Genomic DNA, 23237 nt, shown 5'->3' with positions numbered 1-23237 from the left:
GTTGATAACAACAAGGCATAAGCTTTGCTCAGGCATGTCATGTGAACATTTTCCTTGTCAAATTAATATTTATTGTGTCTTCTCAGTGATCCATTCTGGGCTAGCCTCAGCTCTGAGAGCTATGTCAATATTCAGCCACATCATCTTCAGCCACTTTGACCCTATTATCAACCAGGGGCAAGTCTCTGTCAAGACCATGCACAGAGTTGTGACATTCCAGCTTGCAAACCAAAGAGCTGATATTTTCTTTTTGCTTGGTTTGTTTCTTTGCTTGGAGCGATGGATTCATTCCACGTGTTAGCAGATTCTCTAAGCTCCAAGCCACCCACTGAAGCACGCTTGCAATGACCATAATTGGGATTAACATCCTTTAGAGAGGAGAGGCATTTTCTAGTTTTGTTCTACAGCTGCAGATTTCTAAATGACTTGCATGCGTGGCTGGAAACTGTTCATCATGAAAAGTACGCAAACATTCAGTCAGCTTTCATAGTGGTCTTTTCAAGCTGAATTCTCATAAAAGCAATTCAGTGCCAGGAAATAAGAAAAGCAGGATGTTTTTGACTTTCTTGTGATTAGCAAGTTAAAATGATAAGATCATGTCTGAACATTTTTGGTTGGTTGGTTAACGTGACATCCAGAATAGCAAGGTTAGGGCAGATTACTTACCTTCTGTTATTGCTCAGTTCATTGAATAGGCTGTATCTCAGAACAACTAATGGTGCAATTTATTGTACATGTGCTCCTTTTCAGGAAACCTTGTGATTCCTTTGTTGTTCAAAAATACACTAATAAACATAGCAGGTAAATGATAATTGAAAAAGATGTTTATACTGGACTGTATCCATAAGATCATGAGCTGAATTTTCATTTGCAAAGGAATGGGAAACAGAAGGGAGAAGCAGACATTCATTGTGATTTTGACTGGGGTGCTCAGAGACAGGTTCCCTATCCCATTATAGTGTGGTGGGGAGGCTCCCAAAGCTGGACGATCAATCAGGGATACACAAGTTGCAGTAATTTATAAGAAACTGAGGGGATTTCTCAACAGGAGATGCCATCTCAGTCACTTTTCTTAATAACAGGAACAGTCACTGTCAGGGTTGATGGTGGATATTCCCTCTCCAGGGCAGCCTTTATGTCTCCCTAGCTTCAGGTAGAAAGGATCAGTCTCTCGGCCTGCCCAGAGCGGTAGCTCCCCGGCCTGCCCCGGATGCAGTAAGTTAAACTGAGATCCCATTCTCTCAAAAAACTGGAAGCCAATTGGAAAGTATCGTTCAGCCTCCATTACTCACTCCTAAAGCCCTAACTAGTTGTCTAGCTTGGAAGTATAATTGGTTAACTTTGGAAATTGCATTTTCAGGGCTCCGCCGACTGTCAGTGCCAACCTCAGTGGGGTCTGCAAACCACGCAAGTTAGTGTCACATGAGCTTATTTCATTGTCAAGCTATTGAGAGTCACTCTACTCACATTCCTGTAAGCTGGATTTCTTCCATCAGTTTTAATCAAAATACATAACTACATAAATACGTAATACTGTTTTGCATTAGTATCACAGTAAGTTGGCCACATACCATATTGCTTCAGGTATTTCATCATTAGCCACAGTAAGTATGAATATTTCCTGTGCACTTCACTCTCTCCTTGCAGCACAGTTTTGTGCTCAATGAGGGACATTCGTGCTGGACAGATGAATACTTGGACCACAAGGTGTCAGTGTCAAGTATTTTCAGTCCTAGCCTGAGGCAGTCGTTAAAGTTTGGACTTTTTAAAAGTATTATTCTGCCATTCAAATAGCACATCAACATCTTCTGTAAATGTACCACCTTCCTTAATATCAGAGATCTGTGCCTTTTGTTTCTGCCTTATGGAGACAGCCCAGATTTGACAGCTATCTTTTGTCATTAATGGCATCTTGCAAAGTTACAAAGGATTCCCATTGTGGCTTTGGTCTATACTTGGGCACTGATATATTGTCTCAGAAGCCACACTAGTGCAAAGTCAGTCAGCTAATGACTGGATGACTGGTAAGTTCAGCATTCCTCCAATGCTACTTACATGCTATTACTTCATTGTGTATGTGGAATCTGGCAACGCGGCAGATGTCACAAGTTTGCATGAGAAAGCAGGATGTATCAGTTGACTATAAGAGTTTAATAATAGTTTAGGGAAGTTTTCATCCGGACAGGTATATAACAAACAGAGAACTGTAAAGTAATACATACCAGTGTTCAAAATCACTACTGCATAGAGGACAGTAGACCATTACATTTCTGATCCAAATTCATATTGATTGTGTTTGTTGAATAAATATTGACAGTCTCGTCATGTTCTATTGGATTAATTACAGGTAACTTGAGAGCATAAGTAGATTCATTTGAGATAAAAATTGAACTAAACAACATTGGTAATGGATGATTTAAGAAGTATAATTTCCCTCAGCACAATGTTAAAAAAATATTAGAATGGGTAAATTAAACGGTTGACAGCTTTATTAAAACAGAAGATTAGAGGAAGTTCATTTCAATTTATCACACTGGGTGTTTTTATCCCTGTCGACTTTAGGTATGAGAAATAAAGACTCATCAGCGAGTGGAGTTGTTGGTAGAACAGTAGAAATGCAGAGATCAGCAGTACACCATATAATGTAGAAATTTAACCTACACCATGCACGTGATATCACTGACACACTCCTCTCGGTAACAAGACTGGTTCACAGGCTTGGAAGGAGGGAAGTTTTGAGTTTTGAGGGAAGACCCCATGAGAAGCTGATACTATAAGAAACAAAAGCAGCAATTGTTGGCAAAACTCAGCAGGTCTGGCAGCATCTGTGGAGAGAAAGTCAACATAACGTTTCAGGTCCAGTGGCCCTTTTTCAGAAGCTAGGACATTTCATTGGTCGACGATGGGGAGATGAACTGGGGACAAATGTCCAATCTTGGCATTCCAGGTTCCTGGTAAAAGGGGAGGTGCAGGGGTGGGGGTCACAAGTCCAGGTCCAGGAAGGCAAGAAATAACATGGGGTGTGGGAGAAAGAATTGAAGGTAGGGCTGGGAGAGATGGTGAAGAACAGAGGCCTTGGTGGTTTTGGATTGGAGGCCTCATGAGGATGGTTTGATTTGGGGGGTTGGTCTAAGGGATTGAAGGGTGTGGCAGTCGGAGTCAAGTGTGATTGGAATGGCCACTCAGGGAGGCCATTAGATACAGCAGGAAAAGTGAAATGTCTACCATTACACCATTTTCCGGGGTCGGCTGTCTCATTCTCATGCCCACCATTCCCCAAACCACACCAACTGAAAGCTTATAAAAGATAATAAGAGCTTGTAAGACATAGAATTTTTATACAAATGCATGTAAATATATAAAATTACAGCAAGTTGAGATCTTTCTGATGAAGGTGGTGAACTAATCCTCTGACTTTGCTCTTATTGAATCCAAGAAGATATTTCAAACTCTATTCATTGAGACAATAATTTTTCCAAGTCACACCCTGACCCTGAACTGTAGAACAGCATCCATTTCTGGGAACCACACTGTGGGAGAGACATGACTGAGTGCAATAAAGATTTACCAGAATATTTCTGGAGAACGATAGACTTCAATTACGGGGGAAAGTGGGTGAAGCTGGGATTGATCTCTTTGAAGAGACAGTTAAGAGGAGGTTTTATAATATTGTTCAAAAAATCTTGCGGTGTATCTTTTTCTTTTTAAATGTGAGAGAAACCTTCCCTCTGTAGCATGATAGAAAAATTCTTACTCTTTCCCAGGTTTCTTTCTAGACATTATGAAGAGTAACTGCAATCCATAAGGGAGCTGCCACAGCTAAAGCAAGTTGGTTTGGGCAACTTTAGAAATGCTTCACATTTACACTTCTGTTTCTCTGTAAACGCTTTGTCTTGTGTTCTGTATTCTTTTCCTATTGAAAATAATTCTTCAAGAAGCTTTTAGCATGCAGTCAATGAGCAGAATGTGATAAAAGGAGGATGAAGCTGAAAGCAATCTGGGAGTCTTTATCTAGTTAATAATAAACAAGTTCAACTAAGTGATTCTGCTCTGTGAAAGGTGTCACTTTTCAGATGAGATGTTCAATTGAGATCTCACCAGCCTGCTCAGGTGGATATGAAAGATCTTATGGCATTATCTAGAAGAACGGCAGAGGAATTATCACTAGTGTTCTGGTCAATATTCATGTGTGATTTGACATCACTAAAAATGACAGATATTCTAGTCATTATCATACTGCTGTTTGTGGGAGTTTGCTGAGCTTATTAATGGTTATGCTTTCCAAATTTCAACTATATTATTTTTATTGCAAAACCATACTTTGTTCATAAAAATATTATCTTTATGACATGCACAAGGTACTAAAATTGTTCTATATATAGTCTTTACAGAGGAAAAAAATCAAACAAATTGGAATTTGACATCCCTCAGGGCTTTCCTACAGTTGCAATCAAAGGTATTTTTTACTCTTGCAGGATACTATTTATATACATTTTCAGACAACAAGCTGGTTTGACAACTGAATGGATTGTGGTTATTCTTTGGTGGAAAGGCCTTAGACGCTGGCCCTTCCCCACTACACCTTGGTAGCAGCTACCTCAAGCTTTAGTGCATTTCTCAGCACGTAGTCCTGGAACTTGGAATGTGCCAGTCTGCAACACTCAGTCAAGGTCAACACTTTACACTGGAAGACCAACAGGCTTCAAGCAGATCAAAGAGCATCTTTCATGATGGTCTTCCAGGCATGCTGTGCATACTGGGGAACAGCCCTTAGAATGCAGAGTCCTACATCATGGAGCTGCTTGAGGCAGATGTCAATAAAAACCTGCATTTTTCTCCAGACTTTCTTTGCAAAGGCACATTCCAGAAGGAGATGTGTGACACAGTATTTTAGCACCCACAACCACTTGGAGAACAACATGCGGTGGTGCACACAGTCCAGACACACATGAAAGATCTGACAGGTAGTGCCCATTTCACTTCAGCCAAGTTACATCTTTGTTCTTGTTGGAACTACATTTCAGCCATATGACATTGGCTGTAGTGTCTTTTGATTGTCATAGAGTCATACAGCACGGAAACTGAGCCTTCAGCCCAACTCATCAACACCGAACTGGTTTCCCCAACAAAACTAGTCCCATTTGACTATTATCCCTCTAAACCCTTCCTATTCATATTCCTATCCAAATGCCGTTTAAATGTTGTAATTGTACCTGTATCTACCACTTCCTCTGACAGTTTATTCCATATATGCACAACACTCTGTGTGAAAAAAACTGTCCCTTAGGTCCCTTTTAAATCTTTCCCATCTCACTTAAAGTTATGCTCCTCTAGTTTTAAATTACCCTATGCTAGCGGAAGGATCTTTGCTGCTTACCTTATGTATTTGTATTCAATGTGAGACATCAATGTAGAAACAATGTTAAGACTTTAAATAGACCAAGAGAGTACGACAGAAACTCTGCAGTGCAGAAAAGTGCAAATACTACAATGTCCCTGCAGGTTCAATTGTAGAGTACTGCAATTGGAACTTCAAGATTGTGAATAGCATTATCTATATCCAAGGCTTATTTTATTTTCTAATCTTCTATCTTAAGAAGGAAACCAACAATCCAACCCTTTCACAATGCATGGAAAGCTCACTTTCAGTTTATTTTTTCCCTTCTCTTCCCCAATTTCCCATCCCATTGTGTTATACTTTCTCATCAACATTATGTTCCATTCCCTTCTGCCCAAGCTATGGCCAATCATGATTGACTCGCTACCTGTCTTACGTCCCTGAAGGGAAATACCTCCAAATCACAGACATCTCCTTTAAAGGACTCCGGAAAGATTAGGAACTGACTATGTGTAGAATTCGAGCCACACCTCTTTTGTTTTTAAATCATTCCGCATGAGTACAATCACATTACAACAGTTTAGCACTCTAGACTTAAACTCTTTTGTGCAAGGCATAACATTAAATTGCTAAACCTTTATAATTACAGGACGATCTCTCATCGACATGCATTGCCTTTCAGGTTTAGGATCAAGTTTGAACAATCTTATAGACATCCTACACACACAACCTGAATTGACCTCACCACTATTTCCTATTTCACATAGTTAGATTAGATTAGATTACACTCGTCAGCTCTCAGTTCATACCACTGCTGAGTATTACAGCATTGTACACATCATGGAAAAGGAAGCAGTTCAGTTTGGGTGCACATGGTCTGACCATTCAATTTCCCAGCTTTGAAAATAATTTACTTGTGATCTCAGCCAGTGTGACAAGGCACAGGTTACCATACGTCGGAGTTCCTAAGCACAGCTGGGAGGTGGTAAACCAGCCGAATGTATTTGTAGGTGCAGCCGACAAGATCAGGATTCAGCTCAGCCCATGTTGATTACTCATTGTAAAACTACTGATCCATATTCAGTGCTAAGTTTGCCAAAGATGGGCAAAGTGCCAGAGGGCCGATGGTATCTAAAGAGAACACTATGTTGCATTTTAATGACAAGTGGACATATCCAATCACTTTACAACCAATGAATTGTTTTTTTATTGAAGCGTAGCTACTGTTGTAATGTAGGAAATGTGACAGCTAAAACGTACAGAACAAAGCCCCACAAGCAACTAGATGACAGTGACCAGATAATCCACTCTTTTCCTGTCATAATAGTTGAGGAGTAAATATTGGTCAGGATACTGGGGAAAACTTCCTTGCTCTTCTTGGGGTCTCATTTAACATCTCGCCTGAAAGGCACCGCCTCTAACAGTACTGCACTAGATTGTCAGCCATGATTCTTGTGTTCAAGCCCAGGAATGAGACTCCCATCCAAAACCTTGTGAGTTGGAAGTAAACAACTGAACCTCAGTCATGGAAGTAAATGAGCAGCATTGTTCTATTTGCTATTGGTACATATTATATAAACATTCCACTATTCTTATTCTCACCTATCAACAGCAATATTTTCACATGATATCACTCCCTGCAGGGAACGAAACAGCCAGTCATGGACATTGCTGTTATTTTTCTGAGTTGTACAGGCCTCAGGTTTACACAGAAATCCATAGAGCTCAGAGCAATTGAAAATTGGACTCTATCAACCTTAATGTTCCACCCTATGTCATTAAAACATCCATTCTTTCCACTTCACCTATACCTTGATAAAGCATTTCCATGAATCCAAAATGTACTTTGTGTTTTTAGGGATTAAGGCTTTGATTTTCAGCCTGTACCCTCAATTGCTGAAGTACACCTGACATTACAAACCCCATGCCTGACTGTTTGCAATTCCTATCGAGAGTGTGTTGCTGGAAAAGCACAGTAGGTCAGGCAACATCCGAGGAGCAGGAAAATCAACGCTTTGGGTGAAAGCCCTTCATCAGGAATGAGGCCTCGGATGCTTCCTGACCTGTTGTGCTTTTCCAGCAACACACTCTTGACTGTAATCTCCAGCATCTGCAGACCTCACTTCTGCCTGTTTTCAATTCCTGCCTCTCCAAGTCATATTTGGGGGCAAGTAGAGGTTTCAGCCTCAATAGGTCAACAACCAATTTTAACCAGATACCAGTTAATTTCAAGATGATCTTTCATAGAATCATAAAATTGTGGAATCCCTAAAGTGTAGAAGCAGGCCATTCAGCCCATCGAGTCCATGCTGACCCTCTGAAGAGCATTCCCAATTAGACCTCCCCTCGCCCCTATTCCCATAACCCTGCATTTCCCATGGTCAATCTACCTAACCTGCACATTGTTGCTCTGTGGTAGGAAACTGGGGCACTTTTCTTTTTCCCTGTTGACTGTTTTCTCTGGGACTGCTGCCAAGGACATTAAGAGATGGCTGCACAGCATGGGACACTGCCTCAAAGTCAGTGCAAAGTTCCATGTACATGTATCATGTGCTTAACTGACTTCCCCATTAATCACGCACTGACAATTCAATTCAACCACTCACTGTGGTGTCAAGTTCCCCCATTCTCATCACCCTTTGGGAACTGAAGTTTTCCCTGACATGCAAACAACTCAAAATATATCACTCGTGTTCAAGATCTCTAGAAGTTACAGTTGGAAACCACTGGATGCTCAATTTAAAAATCATGAGATTGCTTTTGACCTTTGGACAGGTGTTTGCTCAGAATGCCCAGTGCCTCCATTGCTATAAATTAATGAATCATTTACCAAACCTTACTCACAAAGCTTCCATGTTCCTGTATTATCATTCGTGTAAAATGCTTAAAACTTTCCTAGTGGTCTTCTTGATCTCAAGATGGTGACTATGTACTTTCCAGCCAAATATAATCATTATTGTAAAGTAGGAAACACAGCTGCCAAATTGTGCACAACAAACTCCTATGCGACAATGATATACCTCCTGCTGTTAGTTTAGGGGTATGGCTTGGCTTGGACTTTGGTGAAAACCTGCCTGCTTTTCTTTATAACAGTGCTTTGAGGACTTTACATTCTCCATTAGGATCAACAATGCCTCAGTTTTATAGTTGTTCTCAAAGTTGCGACCTCCAAAAGTGCTTCACTCCTTCAATACTTCAGCCTGAATTTAGATTAGATTAGATTAGATTCCCTACAGTGTGGAAACAGGCCCTTCAGCCCAACAAGTCCACACTGACCCTCCGAAGAGTAACCCACCCAGACCCATTTCCCTCTGACTAACGCAACTAACACAATGGGCAATTTAGCATGGCCAATTCACCTAAACCTGCACATCTTTGGACTGCGGGAGGAAACCGAAGCATCCGGAGGAAACCCACGCAAACATGGAGAGAATGTGCAAACTCCACACGGACAGTCACCCGAGGCAGGAATTGAACCTGGGACTCTGGTGCTAACCACTGAGCCACCATGCCGCCAATTTTGCAGACAATAAGCACAAAACAAAACACACATCCATCTGTTTAGAAATTCTACACCAAAGTGATTAAAGACCAAAGAAATGCACAAAAGTAACTGTATGGACTCAATGAATAAAGAGTAACTCTGTTAGATCTTGATGTTGATATTCACTCTGAGTTTCCCATTTGTAAGTCTTCTGCTTCCAACCTTCTCAGTTTACAGAGACATCAAGGACACAAACATAATGAGTGCTTTAAAAAAACTGTTTGATTCAACATATAACCAGAATAGTAAACTGTGGTCCAAATACTCAGATCCGCTGAAAGAAACACCAACTCTCAGAATGAACACAATCAGTCCTAGATGAGATTAACAACAGCAGAAGATGATCTGCAATCATTTGTGAACTCACTGGTGTCTCACCATGTTGGATAAGGACATTGGTGAGACCACTTTTAGAATACTGCATTTAATTTTGGTCTCCTTGCTTTAAGAAAGATATCTGGTCTCCCTCCCATTGGAAGGATATTGTAAAACTTGAAAGGGGTCAAAAAAGATTTACAAGGATGTTGCCAGAATTGGAGGATCTGAGCCAGAGGAAGAGGCTGAATAGGGGGGGTTCTTTTCCCTGGAGTGTCGGAGGCTGAGGGGTGACCTTATAGAGGTTTATAAGATCATGAGGGGCATGGATAGGGTAAACAGACAAGTCTTTTTCCCAGGGCAGGCAATTCCAAACTAGAGGGCATAGGTTTAGGGTGAGAGGGGAAAGAGTTAAAAGGGACCTGAGGACAACTTCTTCATGCAGAGGGTGGTGTGTGTATGGAATGAGCTGCCAGAGGAGGTGGTGGAGGCTGGTAGAATGACACCATTTAAAAGACTTCTGAATGGTTCCATGAATAGGAAGGATTTAGAGGAACATGGGCTAAATGCTGGCAAATGAAACTAGATCAGTTTAGGATATCTGGTTGGCATGGACAATTTGGACCAAAGAGTCTGTATCGGTGCTGTATAACTCCATAATATTGTTGGAATTGCTTCTTCACAAGTTTTGCATTAACTTTAATTGTCTAAAAGAAACTTAAGCCATAAATTGAAAGGAAAATCTCAAAGTCAAGCCTAATTTACACCACTGCCCCAAATCACAGGCAGCATTGTTGGTAGATACTTCGACATTGCCTAGTGTGCAAAAATTCACCTCTTAGGTAATTAAAAAGTAGAAAATTATTTCACACAAATAATAAAGTGGGATTCAAACAACTCAGGTTTTGATTTGTTTGTTCTCTTAAAAATCTGAAAATACTTAAGTGAACTTAATACCTCTGCAGTATGTACAAGGGGATAGCAAAGAGAAGTTGGTTCCTACCTTTTTAAAAAAAACAAATTGCAACAAAAGCAAATTTTGTGATAATGCGAACCTGTAATGTCGTAAGATACATGGTGAACCGCGCATTTTATTCACTCCCGAGTGTCAAAGAATGTGGCGCAAATGGGATCACATCTTTAAAAGAATTCTCATTATATTAATGCTCTAACATTATTAATCTCATTTCCTGTGGCTGTTTATTGACACAATTCTTGCTTTCACTCAATGAGCCAAAAATATGGCTTGTATCCTTGGTTGCTGTTGTCATGCAATCCTAATGTTGTTTCGCCTGAGGCAGTTCAAACACAGTACGGCTGTACGGCTGAAGTTCATACGTCAACAATGTACTAAATAAGGGTTCCCTGCCCATTATCTTGGATCTGGTTCTTACTTGCCATTCAATACCAAATCACAGCAGGTACAGCTAATCCACGCCCACTAGCTAAATGTCAGTCCGTATATGTATATATAGAGAGAGGCAGGCAACGAGTGAAGGCAGAACAGTAGATCTCGGCAGAGAGAGTAATTGGTGAATAATTGTGAAAACGGAGTTGCAGCTTACAGCAAAGAAAACATGCAGAGTGGTCTGATCTTGCTTGTTCATCAGGAACATTCTCTAAACAAGAAAGAGTACCAGCACTGCAAGGAAGAAAACAAGATGCCAGCAAACATGAAGGAGCATAGCTTGTAAGTAATAACTAACCTTTGAAGCGTCAACGTAAGCTGTTATGCAGACTCAATAAAGTTGCTTGTATATATATATATATATATGTGTGTGTGTGTGTGTGTGTGTGTTAGGCGCTTGGGCAATCGCATAAGGCATTGTCTTTCAACTGGACGCTGCGGAAAAACCTTTGCATGCTCAATACTTTTGTACTTGGAAAGCTCCTGCCCGGTCAGTTCGGCTGGAAAGGCTGTCATGTGTTCAGTTATGACCGTTCGATAGCCTGCTGACACTCAGCAAAAATACTGGACACTTGGCTGGTAGACATAGGGCATAACCATTCCTGTTTCTGTGCATAATTAAAACTGTGCAGTAAAGTACAATGTTAGCAGCCTATAAAAGACGCTAGTTTAATTCTGTATTTTGCCAACATTTTTATACTTAAAATAACTTAATCAAAAAGACAAAACCTAATCTGATTGCTAGAATACTGCTATTCGGTACCAGGTGGAAAGTAAATTTTAGAAAATAGGGAAATATTGCATTGCTCTTGGGATCAAACAATTTTTTGACTTGCCTATTTGCTCATTTTTTAAAATGTACAATAAGATATAACCCTTGATCACAAAGTTGAGCTGGGAATTAATAATCTGGGGAAAAGTGATAATTAATGCTGTGCAGTCAATTCAAACATAGTGTCACTTGTGACTTGTCCTGCATCACTCTTAATATTCATACCTTTCTTTCACAGTATTAAAGGGCTGAAGAGCCGATGTTTGCACCTTTTGCATCAGAACAAGACAACCACTGAATCTTCTCGACAAGAGGCAGTCAATTCAGAATCACGAAAGCTGACTTTGAAGTAAGTTACTACGATTACCTACATCTTTCATTGTTGAACCCCATCCAAGTGTAGCCTATTCTCAGGCGAAGACATTTGTATTTATCTTATTTCTATTTTATCCACAGTCCTTCCCGTGAAGAAGTATTGAAGTGGGCTGATTCTCTGGACAACTTACTGGCTCATAAATGTAAGCATCTTTGATGCCTTTTGGCAAAAGGCCACTTACAGGGCTGACTATCCCTTTCTTGGCAAAATGCAACAAGCAGCTTGGCATGCCCTTTAAAAATATCCAAATGAAAGGTGCCTATTAAAAATCAGTCATCAGAAAAAGCATTTCAGTGACTTTTCAATAGATTGTAATCCTTTATAATCTAACTACTGAAAATATTATTACAGATGAGCACAACATGACTTGATTTGAATTTGCTTATTTATCAAAATTCATTACATTTGCATATCTACTTAAAGAAAACAATTGATTTTATAGTTGACTGAAAACTCAAAATTGCAACAAATTCAGAGAAAATTCAAAAGCAGTTGTTCACGAATAATCTCCCTCAGCACTAACTTTTACACATGATCTGTCATAAGAGTACGATTTGGCTTCATGAAGACTAATTGAAGCTCTAATAATTTAAAGAACATGTTATTAACATCAAAATATTTAACATTGTGAATAATAACATTGTTCTATATTCTGCATGTCTTGTTGCATATGTCAAAATTACAGGTAACTGTAGAAATTGGATAGGAAGTATTAGCTTATACAAGATACTCTCTTCTTGAATTTGTTGCCTGAAGACTGGTCCTTGGCACATTATTCACCAAGTCAGAACAAATCGCTGGGATTTGTACCATGGGCAGGGCAAGGAGGCAGGCCACAAGAGGATCAAACCCAATATTGTTGGCAATTAATCTGATCCATCTGCCAGAAATTTAGCCAACTAAGCTAACTGGCATCCAGTATAGATTTGATACTGCATTAATCAAATACTTTGGGAATATATATAAATCCTCAATAGAATAAAAATTAGAAATTAGTCAGGTTAGCACAGTTTCATGTAACATAATTGTGACAATGGAATGAATTTGTATCAGTAAGTAATATCTGTTTGTCCATTATTTTCCCTAGATGGCCTGATTGCTTTCAAATCCTTCCTCAAATCAGAGTACAATGATGAAAACATTGAGTTCTGGCTAGCCTGTGAGGAATACAAGAAAATTAAGTCACCTGCAAAGCAGGCCTCCAAGGCAAAGAAGATCTTTGCCAATTTTGTGGAACCAATGTCTCCAAAAGAGGTAATGTTTCCCCTTTTTTTTTTACTAGGCTTACTTCATTGAACACTATATGGACACAGATGTCTAAGTAATCAACCAGGACAATGGAATGCACAATAGTACTGTCTCCATATGTCACATGAGGCACCTCTGCTCCATGATTAGTTAACTTAAAATGGACCAAGGCAATGGGGTCCATCATCATTGATCTGAGCTTCTCTAGCATCAGACAGTGAATAATTACTGCAGAATAGTTCAATGTAACTTGATGTGTGGCAATCACCAATGAATAATTTATTTTTTTTTAAAAACAGATCAATTTGGATTACTACACCAAAGAGGCAATCACTCAAAATCTTCAACATCCAACCTACACATGCTTTGAGGCTGCACAGAAGAAAATCTATAGTCTGATGGAAAATAATGGCTACAATCGGTTCCTGCAGTCAGATATCTACCAAAACGTACTCAATAATAGCCATGACCATCACCAAACATGAATGCTGTTACTCTTCCACAGATCAAATGATGGTCTCTTATTGAGATATGTTTTCAGCTGTGACTGAAGTATTTGGTGTGAAATCAAATGACACCAAGATGCGTGATGCCTATCGCTAATGGAACATGGAAAAAGAAAGACTAAAACTTGGATTTAGCAAGTATGGCAGAAAGAATCAAGAAGTCTTGTCAACAGTTGAAGAGAGAAGAGTAACAAGGTGTACCACGTGGGCAGGAGGCTCAATTCGCTTCAAGCCTTGGCAAACGGCAGCCAAGCAGAGCCCATTATCTGCTCAGTAAGAAAGGGAACAAAACAAGGTGGAGAGTCGCCAAGCTAACAGACGTTTTGTAGCCCAGAAAGATCCTTAAGTAGATGGTCTGAAATGAATGGGAAACCAGATAGCATAGGAAATTAAGGAAGCAAGAGAATGCATGCTGTAATAGAATGGTATCTGCATTCAAAATTGTACAACACACAGAATACCATTCCTCCATCAATGTAGATCACAATGTAGACACAGTTGGATATCTCAATCTTGTTAATCTGGCAACACAGAATGTAAAAAGTATGCCAATGTAAACAGTTGATTATCTGGAGTTTCTGTTACATTGTCCCTTTACCATGCAACACTATCATTTAAGTTTATTAAACTTATTTTCTTTGTAACTATAAAAGATTGATTGGCTTACTCTTAATACTCATTTTTATACCATCTAAAGTGATATGAGCCAAGCAATCTTGGAGTCTGTAGAAGATTTTTAATCACTTTTGCAATTCAGATTGAAAATGAAAGCTCAGTGTGATAAGCCACAAAATCCAATGTATAATCTGTGTCTTTATTTTGTACAAGACAACACATTCTTTATGATGGAAAAGCCACCTCTAAATATTGAACCAGACTATGCTACTTCTAAGAGGGGCAGAAATTGTTCAGTGATTTATAATCCAAAAACTGCAGTCGTCAGAATTGTGCAGTAGCTTGTGAACATTTGTTTAATCAACTCATATTCAAAGATTCTATTGTGTATTACTAATCAAAGTAACAAATAAAGTTATGTGAATAATCAACAATGCACCCATTTTCTTGTCTTTTTATGGTTAGCATAGGCACTATGCAGTCCTCTGGTTCTATGTCAAACTTACTATTTAATTAAATCTGTGGAAAAATGTAGACTCTGCTTCATTGAAACAGGTTATCCATCCAAGTAACATTTGTGGGGCCTTGCTTTGTGTGAATTGATATCTCTTCCCCAAATTATGACAGTGAATACACTTCAGACATTTTTCACTGGTTATAAAATGCTTTTGGGTTGTGAAAGATTTTTTATGAATGCATTTTGTTTTTGATTGGAAGAATGAAGGGAGCCTAAACTAAATGGTTTCATCTGAATGACAGATAATAGATTAGATTCCCTGCATTGTGGAAAAGGCCCTTCGGCCCAACAAGTCCACATTAACGCTCTGAAGAGTAACCCACCCAGACCCATTTCCCTCTAACTAATGCACCTAACACTATGGGCAATTTAGAATGGCCAATTCACCTGACCAGCACATTTTTGGATTGTAGGAGGAAACCGGAGCACCTGGAGGAAACCCACATAGACACAGGGAGAATGTGCAAACTCCATACAGACAGTCACCCAAGGCGGGATTTGAACCTGGGTCCCTGATGCTGTGAGGCAGCAATGCTAACCACTGAGCCACCATGCTGTGGAGGAACTCAATTTCATAATAATTTCAATGTTAACCGTCTTCACAGATGTGACCAGTCCTGCTGAGTTTCTCCAGCATTTTCTACTTTTATTTTACACTGCCAGCGTTTGCAGTGCATTGTTTTTGTTTAAGTGTACAGTGCTACAGAATGTGGATACAAAGAGACTTGAGCATGTGCATAGATGAATCTTTGAAAATGCTAGAACAAGTTCAGATGGCTGTTTAAAAAGACTTGGGATCCATGACTCATAGAGGCGTAGATTACAAAAACCAAGATATGTTTAAACACTGTCTTATTGTGTTCAGGTCTGGGCACCACATTTTAGGAAATCTGTCAATGACTTGGTGGCGATGAAAAGCTTAAGATACAACAGCTAAAGAAACTGGGATTTTTTTTTCACATCAGTAAAGATTTCAGGGAGGCTTGATGAGGTGTTCAAATTCCTAAATAGTATATAAGCAGAAAGTCCTTCTGGTAGCAGAAAAGTCAGTTAAGCAGAGGATATGAACTTAAGGTGATTGGCAAAAAGGCCAAAGACAAAGCTTTTGTCTTTGCACAGTGAGTTTTTGAAATCTTGAATGCACTCCATGAAAGTGTTGGGGAAACTGATTTAATAAGAACTCTCAACAGGGAACTATATATTAACAGGGTCACGAAGAGATCAGCTGGTAGAACAAATGAACTGGATAGTGTTTTGAAGTGTCATGGCAAACACAATGAGAAGAGTGGTCTCTGGCTTTGTTATTCTAGGATTGCACTTCTCATTCTAACTCATTAATGAAGGACTTTAGAGAAACCTCTTAACTCCGAGTGGTGTAAAGCTGGGATTCACTATCTGTTTGGATGAATGAGGTAAATGGCATAGATGCATCTAACAGAAAGCTGATAAACACATGGAGGGGAATGGAATCAAAAGATATGTTGAGAGGATGAGGTGAAGTAAGAGGGGAGGAGACTTGTTGGATAGCTTAAGCTGTTTCTGAGCCATAATATTTGATACTTGTGTATACATGTTACTAGCTAACTCAGCAAAGTCAGAGGTCAAACATTGAACATTGTTGAATGGTATCATTCAGACCAACCTTTTCATTGCTATTACACACTGAGCAATGTGTGTTACCCATGCCTGCAGATTTTAATAGACAATCAGCAGTGAAATAGTTAATATGTTGTGTAATATTCTTGAGCACACTCAGAATGACAAATTCAGACAAGCCCATTCACACTTAAATATTACGTAACGGCCTGGACTATAATGGAAAATAAAGGCAGCAACTTGGCAAACTCACAGCTGAATCAAGAACAGGTGATACGACTGGAATGGTTGAGACAGACTATGACCCATCCTTTAGCATGGTTATCACACCCAGCTAATGAAAGAAACTACAATCCTATTTACAAAAGCAGCCCATTATAATCTATCAGGGAGAGATAAAGAAAGGATTTCAGGCTGCTTGTGAAATCTACCTGTGGATCATAGATTCAACATCCTGCATTAAGCAAACTAATTGACTGCAAGACATGCACGTTGTTTTTGAGGGTACTTATACTGAGTCAACGTTACTAAATCCAAATTCAATGACTCAAAGTTTTGGCAAATTTAGATGATAAAGTCAGGAGTCACATGGACCAGCATTTAAATGGCATCTTTTTGTCATCCATGTATAGCCTTCTCCTATTTATCACTTAACCATTTAGAGACTGGAGGTCTGCACTGGAAGGTGGAAAAGAAGTAATTTGATTCTGTACATTTAGCTTTACATGGAAACCTGAATTTAATCATCAGTCAAGGAAAAATGTAAGCCTGTACTGCTGATTTCAGAATTCCCCTACTTTACACCATACAGCTGCCAATTGAATTCTATTAATATGGAACAGTACATTTGCTACAGGGCTTTCAGAAGATAGTACCAGGGGATTTTTCTTCATGAGAACATGGTTAACATTAACAAGGCTGCATTTAAATTGACAGGCCTGAAGACATTAAAAGCGAAATTTTAAAACATTCGCAAGCTAAAATCTGGCACAAGTTACGAATCAATGGCAATGTGAGACTGAAGTAACATGTAGGCCACACAAGTAACACTGGAAGTCATTCCTTTAAAGACATTAATCCTGTTTTTATAGGATCATCCTATCAGTTATCCATTATCAGTTTTGTTGAATTCACTTTAATTGCTATAGTGGGAATTGAACTCATAACTTCTCAAAAAACAGTCCACTATCATAAAGAAAGTTACAATACCCAATAAACTCTGTTTCATGAATCAGATGAATATGCACCACATGGTACATTTGATGCTTAATTTTTGTTTTCCAAATGCATTTTCAAATATATAGTACACCCCATGGACAACCACCAAAAAGAACATGGTGTGTATCAAACAAATGTGGTGCTGAGTCCTCTCATTATGCACTATATGTGAAGTGGATCTAATATTAAAAAAATCTCAACTTGGTTTTAATTGATTTTGCAGTGTGAAATTCATGGAGAATGATGCCAGGCCCACTTTGGTCCTATATTCCCTTTATAAATGATATATTTATCCTAAATAATGAGCTCTTTTGGAGAGAACATCAAATCACATATGTAGGTATTGGGTCCAATGGTCCCAGAGTTAAGTGCTATCATAGGATGGGGTAAAAAATTGCAGATGGAAGATATGGGCAGATAGAGTAGGTTAATACAGCATATAAATTGGATTCTTAATTGATAACAGATAATTTCATTACTCCATACCGCTCCTATTTTTGGTTTTCTGTTGTCCCTTGTCCTGCAGGTGGTGACTGCTGATGGTACATACCTATGCTAGTGTCAGAAGTCCTCAGTATCTGATTGAGTGATTGTTTTCAGACAATGTCAATGTGAAGGCCTAATGTTGTACTTATCCAGCTTCTGACAAACATTCATAATTAGCTCAAAGACAGTTATCATCTGGGGTTAGTTTCAAAAGTTCAAACAGATAAGGAACCTTCGCACTCTGTGTGTCATAACACTAAAAGTTCATGGTTCATTTAGTCACAATTAATTGTGTGTTGTATGGTTGTCCAAGGCACATGTTCGATGGTAGTCACTTGAATCTTTACAGAAGCTCTTTACTAGGAGAAAGTGAGGACTGCAGATGCTGGAGATCAGAGTTGAGAGCGTGGTGCTAGAAAAGCACAGAAGGTCAGGCAGCATCCAAAGAGCAGGAGAATCAACGTTTCGGGCATAAGTCTTCATCAGGGATGAGGCTTGTGGGTTGGGGCTGAGAGATAAATGGGAGGGGGTGGGGATTAGGGGAAGGTAGCTCAGAAAGTGACAGGTGGATGAAGTGAGGGAGAAGGTGATAGGTCAGAGGGGGGAGTGATGAACAGGTCTGGAGGGTAATTACGAGTTGGAGGCTTGGGACTGGGATAATGTGGGGGGAGGGGAAATGAGGAAGCTGTTAAAATCCACAAAGATGCTGGAGATCAGAGTTGAGGATTCCTGATGAAGGGCTTATGCCTGAAACATTGATTCTCCTGTTCCTTGGATGCTGCCTGACCTACTGTGCTTTTCCAGCACCACACTCTCGACTCATTCCCCCATTCATCTTCTGAGAAGATAGGTGGTGCCTGGAGGAGGAATGCCTCATATTCGACCTTGGCACCCTGTAACCACACGAGATAAATGTGGATTTCAACAGCTTCCTCATTCCCTACCCCCCAACATTATCCCAGTCCCAAGCCTCTAACTCGGCAACACCCTCCGGACCCCCCATCACTCCCCCCTCCGACCTATCACCTTCTCCCTCACCTTTATCCACCTATCGCTTTCTGAGCTCCCTCCCCCAAACCCCATCCCCTCCCATTTATCTCTCAGCCCCGACCCACAAGCCGCATTCCTGATGAAGGGCTTATGCCTGAAACGTCGATTCTCCTGCTCCTTGGATGCTACCTGACCTGCTGTGCTTTTCCAGCACCACACTCTCGACTCAGAAACTCTTTACTGCCGCTCAGCAGAAAATTCAGGCTTGAGCTATGCTGACAGGAGAAGATGCAGAGCAAAGATTAAATTCACTTTCATTTTCCTCTTGATCAACCTTCTCAATAGGACAATGGTGCATTTTGCATGGAGAAGCATGGGCAGTAAGCAAAAGCAAAAAGAAGCATAAATTTACAGGGCATAAAATTATATTTACGTTGTAAAAATGAATTAAATCAGTAGATCATAGAATCTTAAGTTTTGTTATGCATAGTTGAAGGCCATTTGGCCCATCCTGTCTTTGTTAGCTCTTTCAGAGAGTAGTTTAATTCTTCCCACTCCCTCTTTACCCACAGCCCTATATGGGTTTCCCTTTCAAGTATTTGTCCAATTCAATTCATAAAGTGACAACTGAATTGGCATTCTCCACAACTTCAGGCAGTGAATTACTGTACATATCTTAGGAACTCATCATATCAAATGAATTGACTCATCTCTCTTCTTGTGCCCTTCTAAATTAGCTGAATTCTGACCATGCTGCCTGTGGAAACAGTCTCTCCCTGTCTACTGTATCAGAATGAAAATGCTACTGCAAAATGATTATATTTTAAAACAAGATTTACTTAATGAGTTTGCTCTTGGTTAGACTTGTACTGGTTCATCCCAGGTATTGTTCCACCTATTGACATATGACTATTAGGTGCACACCCAGGAGGGGAGCATGATTAAGTACTCCTCATACCTCCATCTTTATGACACATGGTTACTAACATGTCTTGTGAGTAGCATTTGAGATAAAAGACATTTTTACATTACAAGAGTCTAGATTTGATCCTCATTCAAAAGAAAGGCTGTTAAATTTGCTGCTAACATGATATCTGATCAAAGAAATATAGTAAAAAAAAAATAGAACTTAACAGCTCCTTAACAGCTTTATTACCTGCACATCTCATCTTATTAATACTCAGCTTTCCATTTTACGGTGCGCCACCAGCAAACTAAACACTGAGGATTTTCAACATAGGTGTCACAACAAGTACTTGTCGAGTTGTAGAGTCATAGAGATGTACAGCATGGATACAGACGCTTCGGTCCAACCCGTCCATGCTGACCAGATATCCCAACCCAATCTAGTCCCACCTGTCAGCACCCGGCCCATATCCCTCCAAACCCTTCCTGCTCATATACCCATCCAAATGCCTCTTAAATGTTGCAATTGTACCAGCCTCCACCACTTCCTCTGGCAGCTCATTCCATATACGTACCATCCTCTGCATGAAAACGTTGCCCCTTAGGTCTCTTTTATATCATTCCACTCTCACCCTAAACCTATGCCCTCTAGTTCTGGACTCCCCAACCCCAGGGAAAAGACTTTGCCTATTTATCCTATTCATGCCTCTCATAATTTTGTGAACTTCTATAAGGTCACCCCTCAGCCTCCGACGCTCCAGGGAAAACAGCCCCAACCTTTCAGCCTCACCCCATAGCTCAAATCCTCCAAACCTGGCAACATCTTTGTGAATCTTTTCTGTACCCTTTCAACTTTCACAACATCTTTCCGATAGGAAGGAGACCAGAATTGCATGCAATATTCCAACAGTGGCCTAACCAATGTCCTGTACAGCCGCAACATGACCTCCCAACTCCTGTACTCAATACTCTGACCAATAAAGGAAAGCATACCAAACACCTTCTTCACTATCTTATCTACCTGCGACTCCACTTTTAAGGAGCTATGAACCTGCACTCCAAGGTCTCTTTGTTCAGCAACACTCCCTAGGACTTTACCATTAAGTGTATAAGTCCTGCTAAGGTTTGCTTTCCCAAAATGCAGTATCTCGCATTTACCTGAATTAAACTCCATCTACCTCTTCTCAGCCCATTGCCCATCTGGTCCAGATCCTGTTGTAATCTGAGGTAACCCTCTTTGCTGTCCACTTCACCTCCAATTTTGGTGTCATCTGCAAACTTACTAATTGTACCTCTTATTCTCGCATCCAAATTATTTATGTAAATGACAAAAAGTAGAGGGCCTAGCACCGATCCTTGTGGCACTCCACTGGTCACAGGCCTTCAGTCTGAAAAACAACCCTCCACCACCACCCTCTATCTTCTGCTTTTGAGCCAGTTCTGTATCCAAATGGCTAGTTCTCCCTGTATGCCATGAGACCTAACCTTGCTAACCAATCTCCCATGGGGAACCTTGTCTATATAGATCACATCTACTGCTCTGCCCTCATCAATCGTCTTTGTTACTTTTTCAAAAAACTCAATCAAATTTGAGAGACATGATTTCCCATGCACAAAGCCATGTTGATTATCCTAATCAGTCCTTGCCTTTCCAAATACATGTACATCCTGTCCCTCAGGATTCCCTCCAACAACTTGCCCACCACCGAAGTCAGGCTCATCGGTCTATAGTTCCCTGGCTTGTCCTTACCACCCTTCTTAAACAGTGGCCAACCTCCAGTCTTCTGGCACCTCACCTGTGACTATCGATGATACAAATATCTCAGCAAGAGGCCCAGCAATCACTTCTCTAGCTTCCCACAGAGTTTTCGGGTACACCTGATCAGGACATAGAGTCATAGCGTCATAGAGATGTACAGCATGGAAACAGACCCTTCGGTCCAACCTGTCCATGCCGACCAGATATCCCAACCCAATCTAGTCCCACCTGCCAGCACCTGGCTCATATCCCTCCAAACCCTTCCTATTCATATACCCATCCAAACACCTCTTAAGTGCTGCAATTTTACCAGCCTCCACCACATCCTCTGGCAGCTCATTCCATACATGTACCACCCTCTGCGTGAAAATGTTGCCACTTAGGTCTCTTTTATATCTTTCCCCTCTCACCCTGAAGCTATGCCTTATAGGTCTGGACTCCCCGACCCCAGGGAAAAGACTTTGCCTATCTATCCTATCCGTGCCCCTCATAATTTTGTAAACCTCTATAAGGTCACCCCTCAGCCTCTGACGCTCCAGGGAAAACAGCTCCAGCCTGTTCAGCCTCTCCCTGTAACTCAGATTCTCCAACCATGGCAACATCCTTGTAGATCTTTTCTGAAGCCTTTCAAGTTTCACAACATCTTTCTGATTGGAAGGAGACCAGAATTGCTCGCAATATTCCAACAGTGGTATAACCAATGTCCTGTACAGCTGCAACATGACCTCCTAACTCTTGTACTCAATGCTCTGACCAATAAAGGAAAGCATACCAAACACCTTCTTCATTATCCTATCTACCTGCGACTCCACTTTCAAGGAGCTATGAACCTGCACTCCAAGGTCTCTTTGTTCAGCAACATTCCCTAGGACCTTACCATTAAGTGTATGAGTCCTACTAAGATTTGCTTTCCCAAAATGCAGCACCTCATATTTATATGAATTAAACTCAATCTGGCACTTCTCAGCCCATTAGCCCATCTGATCCAGATCCTTTTGTAATCTGAGGTAACCCTCTTCACTGTCCACTACACTTCCAATTTTGATGTCATCTGCAAACTTACTAACTGTACCTCTTATGCTCGCATGCAAATCATTTTTGTAAATGACAAAAAGTAGAGGGCCCAGCACTGATCCTTGTGGCACTCCACTGGTCACAGACCTCCAGTCTGAAAAACAACCCTCCACCACCACCCTCTGTCTTTTACCTTTGAGCCAGTTCTGTATCCAAATGGCTAGTTCTTCCTGTATTCCATGAGATCTAACCTTGCTAATCAGTCTCCCATGGGGAACGTTGTTGAACGCTTTACTGAAGTCCATATAGCTCACATCTACTGCTCTGCCCTCATCAATCTTCTTCAGACTGAATGTCCTGGGGATTTATGCACCTTTACCCATTTCAAGACACTTAGATTCCTTACAGTATGGAAACAGGCCCTTTGGCCCAACAAGTCCACATTGACCCTCCAAAGAGTAACCCAGGAGTTCAGTTCCTGGCTGAAAAAGTTCCTTTTTTTAAAGATTAGATTACCTACAGTGAGGAAATAGACCATTTGGCCCAACAAGTCGACAACGACTCTCTGAAGAGTAACCTACCCAGCCTCGTTTTCCCTGACTCCCGCACCTAACACTATGGCCACTTCA

At 40.4% G+C, this 23237-nt stretch overlaps 1 protein-coding gene across 1 annotated transcript; it reads left to right on the top strand.

Moving 5' to 3' along the window:
* The first annotated feature begins 10696 nt into the window (after positions 1-10696).
* On the top strand, positions 10697-13913 carry LOC140479773 (regulator of G-protein signaling 13-like). The gene is made up of 5 exons (XM_072573916.1): positions 10697-10887; positions 11616-11726; positions 11834-11895; positions 12841-13007; positions 13301-13913. The coding sequence occupies exons 1-5, from the start codon at positions 10775-10777 to the stop codon at positions 13484-13486; spliced, it is 639 nt and encodes a 212-aa protein (XP_072430017.1). The 5' UTR covers positions 10697-10774; the 3' UTR covers positions 13487-13913.
* Positions 13914-23237: the final 9324 nt, after the last annotated feature.

This window comes from Chiloscyllium punctatum, chromosome 7, assembly GCF_047496795.1.
Source record: "Chiloscyllium punctatum isolate Juve2018m chromosome 7, sChiPun1.3, whole genome shotgun sequence".
Taxonomy (NCBI): Eukaryota; Metazoa; Chordata; class Chondrichthyes; order Orectolobiformes; family Hemiscylliidae; genus Chiloscyllium; species Chiloscyllium punctatum.
Note: the sequence above shows the minus strand (reverse complement) of the source record. Positions and strands in the feature narration are given on the sequence as shown.